This window comes from Fulmarus glacialis, unplaced genomic scaffold (genome assembly GCF_000690835.1).
Source record: "Fulmarus glacialis isolate BGI_N327 unplaced genomic scaffold, ASM69083v1 scaffold6610, whole genome shotgun sequence".
In the NCBI taxonomy this organism is placed as follows: Eukaryota; Metazoa; Chordata; class Aves; order Procellariiformes; family Procellariidae; genus Fulmarus; species Fulmarus glacialis.
The window spans coordinates 40810-49524 of NW_009189466.1; the positions used below are offsets into that span (position 1 = coordinate 40810).

Below are 8715 nucleotides of genomic sequence, written 5' to 3' on the forward strand. Positions count from 1 at the left end.
CCCTGTCCGAGCGGGGTGGGAGGGAAGGGTCTCCTCTGCTGTCCTGCGCTTATCGCATGCTCCCCTTTCTTCCTGCATCTAAGTCCCGAAGTGCTGGACTATCCCGCGGAGCCCAGGTGAGTCTGTGCCAGGCTTTCAGCTCTTGTGTCTCGTGCTCTGCTGTTGCTGCCTCAGCATGTCTCTGTCTCTGTGCGTGTTCTGTGTGTCCATACCCTTGGCTTTTTATTGATAAGGGATACAGCTCTGCAGATAATGAAAGTAAATACGAAGGAGGCCCTGTCCTTCCAGCATAGGAACAGCAGCTCCTGTGCAGCTCAGCTCTGGCCCTCGCTCCCAGGGGACCTAGACAGCAAATAGCCACTGGTGAGGGGAGAGGCTGAGTTACCTTGACAGTACAGCCCTCGTCCAGCCCTTTGGACACCGTGTCCCTTGGGAATAAAAAGCTGTCTGTGTTGCCCGTGTTGTCTGGTCTATGTGTGTACATGTGTCGGCAGTGTGTCTCAGAGCATCCCAGGAGAGTGGATGATGACTTCATATGGCAATGTCACCTGTTGCCTGTTCCAAAGGGACTGAGCAAAGATGGGGATGCCAACGTCGGGGAAATCCTGTCCTTCCTTCATTCCTCCCTTGGGAAAAGACACCACATCTAGGAGAAAGAAGGCTTTCTGCCTCTGTGGACAGTCTCCATCCCCTTCAAACTGCAGGGTGCTCATCGCCTCACAGTCCCCAGCCTCAGGTTCCCGTTGGGCTTTGGTCAAGCAGAGGCAGTGGTGTAGAACAAATGCCTCCAAGGCTGATGGCTGTGTGGTGATGGCATGGGGAGTGGTGGTCCCCAAGCACCCCAGCTCTGCTTGCACCTCGGACGCCTGCCAGCAGGATGGTGAAATGGTGTCAACCCCAGCTTAGCTGCTGCCCGCAGCCCTCCCAATCTGGCCTCTTTGTTCTGATCTCTCCCAAATCAAAGGTAGCTTTGTGGGGAACCCTTCTGCTTTCCAGATCGGGGCCAGCCTGGTGTTGTTCACCAGCCCATGTAACAGACCTCTTCCTTCAGCAACTGCATATGAGGAGGCAAAAACAAGACTTGCAGGGCTTGATGTGTCTGAGCCTTGTGCTCCATGGAGGGCAAAATCAAGGGGCAGTATCCCCAGGCTGTGTCTCTGGAGGTTCAAGCTGGACGTTGGGGAAAACACTTCATGCCCAGGAGAGCTGTGCAGCCCCCACTCATGGCAGTAGGAGGATGGAGAAGCTCCGTTCTTGGTGTTCCCAGGCTCAGCTGGGCAGAGCCACAGCTGCCCTCACCTATCGCTGGCACTAGTCCTACTCTGAGTGGGAGCTGGGTTAGAGAACTCCAGAGGGCCATTTCTTTGATCCTGTGGCCTGGTTCAGAGCTTTCCATCTGCTCCCTCCGGCCACGCACCAGACCTTCTGAGCAGGCCTGGGATATTGCAAAGGCTGTGACCCCTCGAGTGCAGCAGGTAGGGACTGAGACCCCATGCATAGCCTGATGCCAAAGTCCGTTGAGGGTCATCCTCAGCAGGTGAGCTAGTTGGCTGGGAACAGAAGGCTGCTCCGAGGAGCTGACTGGCTGCCTGTTGCTTTTGTAGCCATGTTTTTAACTCTGCTCTGTCTTCTTCCCTGCTCCCATCTCCCCGTGCAGCGAGAAGGCCTTGCAATCGAACCACTTTGAACTAAGCATCAAAACAGAAGCCACTCAGGGGCTGATCCTATGGAGTGGGAAGGGGCTCGAGCGATCAGACTACATCGCCCTCGCCATAGTGGATGGCTTCGTACAAATGACCTACGACCTCGGCTCCAAGCCAGTCGTCCTACGATCGACGGTCCCGGTCAACACCAACCAGTGGATTCACATCAAAGCATACAGGTGTGAAGGCTGGCAGGAGGGGAGAGCAGGACCGTGGCAGATTGCTCTGGGATGGGCAAGCTGTGAACTAGGGAGCCTGAGTCATGGCCGTGGCTCCGTGCCCTGTGATCCCCAAGGGTCACTCCTCTTCTTGGATAATAATAGAGGAGAGGCATGTGGGCAGTGCCGCGTTGGAGGGGTGCGTGTTGTGACACGTCTGGAAATGTCAAAGGGGCAGGCTCAAGGAGGTACGAAAGGTTCGTGCCTTTTATTTTAGCTAGCTGAGGGTTTGACATTCTGTTCGTGTTGAGCCCGAGCCATCCCTTTTATTTTTATTGGTGGTGGGAGCGGGGAGCGGATCACGCGGCCGGCATGCCAGGGATTTCTGCTGATGGAGGGCGCGGGAGGAAGCTGTGGTGTTGCACCGAGGACCACTGTGCTACATGGCCTGAGGGAGAGCTCTGCTCCCCGCTCCTCTCCAGGTGGAGAAGGGCTGATGGTGCCCAGTGTCTGGATTTAGTGTAAAGCAGAGGGCAGCTTTTTTCCTGTAAGGTTGCTAATCATCTTCTGTTTCTTCTTCCCTCCCTCCGGGAGCAGGGTACAGAGAGAAGGTTCTCTTCAAGTCGGCAACGAAGCCCCCATTGCTGGCTCTTCTCCACTTGGTGCAACACAGCTAGATACAGACGGGGCCCTGTGGCTGGGTAAGTCGGTGTGGAAAGGGTGACCCTCCTCTGCACCCCTTGCTGAGGGGCTCAGAGCCGGAGCTGGGGTGTTGATGCTCCCTCACTTGTTTCAGTGGGACACCTTTGCCTCCCAGGTGGCTTTGACAGGTTTGACCTAAAAAATCCCCGGCTTGTTCTCTGCATACTAGGGCAGGATGCTGGTGACAGCTGAGGGACGAAGGGTTGGCTGTACCAAATGCCAGTCCTTTCCGTGTCACCGTGTCCCCTGAAGAGAGTGGTTAGCTGGCCTGCAGGATGCCCTGCTGCCGATGGCACGGAGCACCCTCTCCCTCCTCAAACTGGGACTTCGCCCACCTGCCGAATTCCCCCATGTTAGTTCACAAGCCTCCCAAACGTGACTTGCTTGGTTAACTCTGGTTCCCAAAGATGAAATGGCTGAATTGAGAGAAGGGTAATTCTGTCTGGAAATATGTAAATACCCAGATTTTAAATGTTGCTTTATTTGCATAACAGAATAAGCAGATGTGCCAGAACGTGCCTGTGTGTGCAGCAGAGTCAGTTCCATTTGTGTTGACATAAGTATTTTGATCCCGCAAACAGAGTTTGACCCATTGCATCTATCTCACACTGCCTGTGGCAGATCTGTCAGTGCAGACAGAGGCTAGATTCGTCCTGTAACAGCTCAAATAGGCAAGAAATCCACCCACAAGTGTAGGATAGTTGTGCTTAACTACAACCACTACTAATCTGAGCTACGAGGATAGTAAAATCCTTTTTGGAGCCTGAAGGGATGAAAGAAGGGTGCCCAGTGATAGGGGATGCTGCAGATCCTGGGCTTCGTTCGTCTCTGGAGGAGCTTGCATGACTCAGTTCTCCATCTATAAGTTAAGGACTGGGCTTTTCCTCAGGCAGGTGCTGTAGCAGTCCTAGCGTTCAGATTGCAAGGGGGGCACAGAGGCCACAGAAATCAATGGACAGAAATGTTCACCTGGGGATTTTGATTATCTGTAATGAAGAAACAGTGAATTAGATTCTGTTCACACTTTTCAGAAGCATCTGTTCTTATCTTCCCAGTCTAAGCCCATAGTTTCAGGTCTAACCTGACTTACAAAGAGTTCATATTCAAAAATGTAGCCTTACCTCTGAAAAGACGGTATCCCAGATGCCGTTTCTCATTCTGAAATCAACCTAGAAGTTATGTGGAAAGTGGAATTTTTCCATGAGAAATTTTTGCTTGGCTTCCCCACTGGCTCTTCCAAAGGTTTTGTTTGCAATCAGCCTTTCATAATTTCAGGGCCTGGAATGAGCCATAGTTGACATTTCAGTAACTGAAATAAAATTCAGTTTGAATTTTGGACCAATCTCCAAGGAAATGAAGCATTTTAAGTTGAATTGGTATTTTAGAATGCAAGTTACTGTTTTAAGTGTCTTAAGGAAACCTGGATGTGTTGGTTGGAACTGGCATTTCTCTGATTTAAGTGAAAATAAATACTGGCCAGGAAAGAGGTTTTTCCCGGCTGTTGAGGAAGGCGTTCCCAGCAGCGCCCGCACCGCGCGTGCAGGCGTGAGTCTGCGACGCTGCCGGGAGCAGGCTGCTGGCCCGCACCGCAGCGTGTCCTTTGTCCTCCCACCGACCTTCCACGCTGTCTCTTGCAGGGGGAATGGAGAAGCTGAGCGTGGCTCACAAGCTGCCCAAGGCCTACAGCACTGGCTTTATTGGCTGCATAAGGGACGTGATTGTCGACCGCCAAGAACTGCATCTGGTGGAGGACGCTTTAAACAACCCCACGATATTACACTGCTCAGCCAAATAGACCCCCAGGGACCCTTCCTTCTCCTTCCCTCCCTCCTGCCTATTGCTGTAATTATTTTCTATTTTTGTAAACTTATTGCTTTTTATATTTTGGGGGGAGGGGGGAAAGGGAGGGGAGGAAACACCTTTTCTTTTGGGTTATTTGTTCGGTTGCAGTCTATCCAGGTCAGTCAAACTCTAATCAAACAGCAGCAACAAAGAACAAACCTTGAACCAAGTCTCCAAGAAGTGACAGAAGAACTTCCCCATTGCGCCTGCATTGTAAATCTTATTCATACTTGAAGCTTCTTTTTGGGTTATTTTTCCCCCTCCTTACTTGTGTTCTTGGGTGGTTGTTCACGCCCGAGGGGGAAAGGATGCTGGTGCTGGCGAGACGTGTGGCCTTCTTGGATTCACCGCCTTCCCATCTCGGGCCTGGCCCCAAAGTCCCCTCTGCAGTGCTGGCTGAGCGGGGAAGTGGCCGTCAGAGAAATGGGAATTACCACCCTGCTTTGGGGCCTGGCTCTGCTAAGCCTTCTCCTGGCCCTGTGTTCACCCTATCTCCCTCCTCCCCCCCTTCCTCTCACTATAATTTATGTGTGTAAGAATCTCAAGTGCTTTTCTCCTTTATGCTCTGTTAAAATCAGGGATGCCATGCACTGGAAGAGAGACCAAGGTCTGCTCTGAGCAGGCAGAAAAGCATTGCTCTTTGGTTGTCTTATGACTGTTTGCTGGACTGAGAGGTGCTGTGGGGGAAATGTTGATTTCTCTGTTGGCTCTCCTTCTCCTCCTCTTGGACATGTGCAGAAGCAGCTGTGAAACCTCATTTCCATGCTTTGTGTTTATCCAGACATGTCCTAACCACCTGCTTGCCCTGGCTGCTCTTCCCAAGAGCTGCTGTGTACCAAGCGTTGCCCTCCCGTGTGCCAGTGAGAACTTGCAGCACGTCTTCAGGAGCTGCAAGGTGCTCTCCCTCTTCCAGTGCTGTCAAACGGGCTGCGAGGGCACGGGGACTTGGGTCCCGCTTCACTTTAGGAAAAAAAAAATCTGTTGGATATATCCTTCCATGACCCATGTCCGTTTTCCAGCCTCCGGGCATGACTTGCCCTCTGTCTACCATGAGGATGCTTGCGGCTGTCCAGCACGTCAATCTCTGTAGAGCTGGTACTAGAGCCTCTCCCATGAAGAGTAATTGGAGTTTTACCTTTGACTTCAAGTTTTTGCAATGCCCAGTGCAATGCAGGGTCTTCCACGCCATGATCAAAGCTCCTCTGGATACTGCCAGCCCCGCAGCAATAGCTTCAATGGGAGTGGGACTGGGCGTGAGTCAGCTGTCGAGGCAGTAGTGTTTGGGAGGAGGTTTTTTCCTTCCTCCATGCAAATCTGGAAAGCAAATACTGTGGTGCCAGTTACAAAGGCAGTATGTGTGTTTACGAATGAATGTATGTGTGTTCGCGAGTGTCTGTCAACCAGCACACATTTGCATGCAAACACTGAATCTCCTGTAAGCAGGAGAAGAACAAACGGATTGCAGCTATGAAAGAAATGACCCACTCCATTCAGGTTCCTTCTCCATGGGAAGAATTTACTGATGCTGTGTAGCATCTATGTCCCTTTCTACCACTGGGACACAACTGTGTCCCTTTCCCACCCTGAGATGGCAGCTGGCATTGCTCTGTGTAAAACCTGCTTTATGTAGCGTACAGAATTAATCTGAAGGATCCCGCCAGGTATCAAGTGTTAATTAATAGCCAGGGTGCCATCAGTTTGCAGTTTTACCATGAATTTCTAGCACACCTTGTAGTGCACAAAGTAGTGCACCCTTTAAAAATGTTGCTTCTTGGCACTAAATTTTGAGCCATGAAAAGTCAAATTACTTCTCTCAGGGTGAGCTCTGAACACAGATACAACAAAGGGGAAGAACGTAGTGTAAAACCACTTGGGTTTCTTTTTTCTTTCTTCTTTTTTTTTTTTTAAATTAAAAGAGATCTATGTCCCCTCCCCCCCTGCCAAATCTATGCCTAATCTATTGACATTCCTCTAAAAATCCAGTGGTTAAATATTTCACGGGGGGCTGCACCCTCTGTGGGATGGAGCCTCGGGGGGGGGTGTGGGGGGTGGCTGTGTGTGTGGCAATACCACATTTTAAGTGGCTACTGTATATAAATTGTGGTTCCTGGTGGGGAGTGCTGTGACTGTGTTGTGAAAGGGACGGACTGCTGTATTTTGATGACGAGGTATAGATAGGCAGGGGCTAACTAGGACTGCAGGATGGGGTGGGATGGGGGGGAAGTGCGAGACCCTCGATCTGTGTTTTGAGAAGGTGAGTTCTAGCTGGGCGATGCAACTGCGCTGGCTGAGACTGAGGGCTGAATGTGCCAACGCCGGAGGGAGAGGGGCATGCGCAGAGGAAGCTGCTAATTTTCTAGAATGCCACTGAAATGAAGCCAGGGTCACTGCAAAAAAAACCAACTAAACAAAACCGAAAACTCTGTCTGCTTTTGCTGGGGCTTGGAAATGCCTTAAAACAGGACCTTGCGTCCTCGTTGTCAAGCGTCTTGAACCAAGGTCAGATTCAGCAGTGCTCCCTAGGGGCTGTGCACTTAACTTCGGCTTTATTTTTAATAGCATTTATAACATGTATGTACAAAAAAAGAGACATTGAGGTTTGGTTTTTTTTCTGGTTTGTTTTTTTTTTTTTGCTTTTTTTTAAAAAAAGATGTCCATGTGGCTTCATTTATAGGGTAAATTAATGACCATTGTGAACTGCTGTATGAATTCTGAAGGGCAATGCACAGTAGAGGAGCAGCATGATATAACCATTACTAACTTGTGTCTTTCGTCAATCACCATGAAATAAAGTTTGAAAACTATTAAATATGTTTTTAAGGGGCCTGTGGCTTTTTTATTCTTTGTACTGTGTGCCTCACGCTTGCTCGCTGGTGTATATCTGTCTCCTGGGCAGATACTGTGTGAAGTCAAACCAGTGTCTCCCCCTCTATCTCCCTTAGAACCGGATTATGCAGGTACCTGCTGTATCTTCTAAATGCAGCCTCTTTACGAATGCCAACCTCGATCCCATCCACCCAGTGTTTGCAGGAGGAAGACTCCCGTGTGCCTCTACTTCCCCTCCTCTGTGACCATCTGATCGCGCTCTGAATGGTTTCACCTATTCAAGTATCCACTAGCTTTTCCTTCTTCGCCATGCGTGCTTTTATCAACTCTTCTTAGGTAGCATTTTCAAAAGAGGCTTTGTATCCCATTGACATCACACCATGTCAACGAGACTGAAGTGATGCTTCTGTGGCCTGCTTCTCACTGATGGCAGCAGTTTCCCCTGGGTTTTACCCTCTGTGAGCTGAGGAGCCATGGAAAGTCAGTCACAAACATGCAAGCAGGATGTGGTTTGAGATGTACCAGCATCAAAGTTCCTGCTCGAAACAGGTCTTCCTAATGGGGCCTTTCCACCTGGCCAGAGCCCTAGCTCTCTGATCTCTGCAGCTTCATCTTTCTGCAAGAAAAGGTGGGAGGTAGAGAATTTTGTTCCATCAAGCTCGTGTTCATCCAAGTGGTGTGAAGTAAGAAAAGAACGTGGGTTTCTTGCCATTTGGGAGGCAGCTAATTTAGCAAACCGAGTCATTTTGATATCCAGCAATGATGCACATTTGATTGGTGTCTGCACCAGCTCAGTAGGAACCGGCTTTTCAATGGACAATGAGACGCCGAAGACTCACAATGGGGAACAATGAGGCCAGTGTTTCAACAGCCACAGGGGTTGCACAACTCACAACTGGGGCCATGTTTTGCTCAAGATCAGCCTCCTGGTGCAGCGGCTTCTTGACAAGGACCTTATTATGCCACAACAGGCACGGACTTGCAAAGTCGGTACCTCTTTCACAGGCGTTTTGCCAGCTTGCTGCAAAGCAGTAGGAGAAAAAGCTATCGTCTTGGCCAGAAGAAAAAGCTGAGCTCTGACAGCTGGATGGTTTTTTTTTACTACAGGCTGGAAAACCCCATTGTGAGGGGAAAGAGGAAGGCAAGAAGGACAGGAGCCACACTGCGGGCACGCTTGGGCAGGCAGCAAGCATGACTCAGGGGAATGGCCTGGCCACGCTTTCTGGCAGCCCTTGCTCTGAGAGCAGCCTGCTCAGTGCTCTCAGGAACACACCACGTGCGCATCGAGCCTCTCGCGGGGAGCAAAGGCAATCAGGCGATACTGTCAAGAAGGAGAAGGCAGTTGGGGTTGGATGGTCTTATCCATCCTCAGCTCGCTCTGGCACCCCTGGGAACAGCTAACCCCGACAGCCAGTTGTGAGCCTCTGCCTCAGGAGTTTCAGTCTGGGGCTAAAAGCAGCTTTCTCCATTCTTCTTAAGCTGCT

General features: G+C 50.5%; 1 protein-coding gene across 1 annotated transcript in view; it reads left to right on the forward strand.

Annotated features, from left to right (window-relative positions):
- Nucleotides 1-4730, forward strand: part of AGRN (agrin) — a gene marked incomplete at its 5' end in the record, with an annotated part of 43824 nt that extends 39094 nt beyond the window's left edge. The window contains 4 exons of the mRNA XM_009582104.1: nt 84-116; nt 1658-1882; nt 2459-2562; nt 4201-4730. Coding sequence (XP_009580399.1) covers nt 84-116; nt 1658-1882; nt 2459-2562; nt 4201-4358 — 520 coding nt within the window. The remainder of the gene's footprint in view (nt 1-83; nt 117-1657; nt 1883-2458; nt 2563-4200) is intronic.
- Between the last annotated feature and the right edge of the window lie 3985 nt (nt 4731-8715).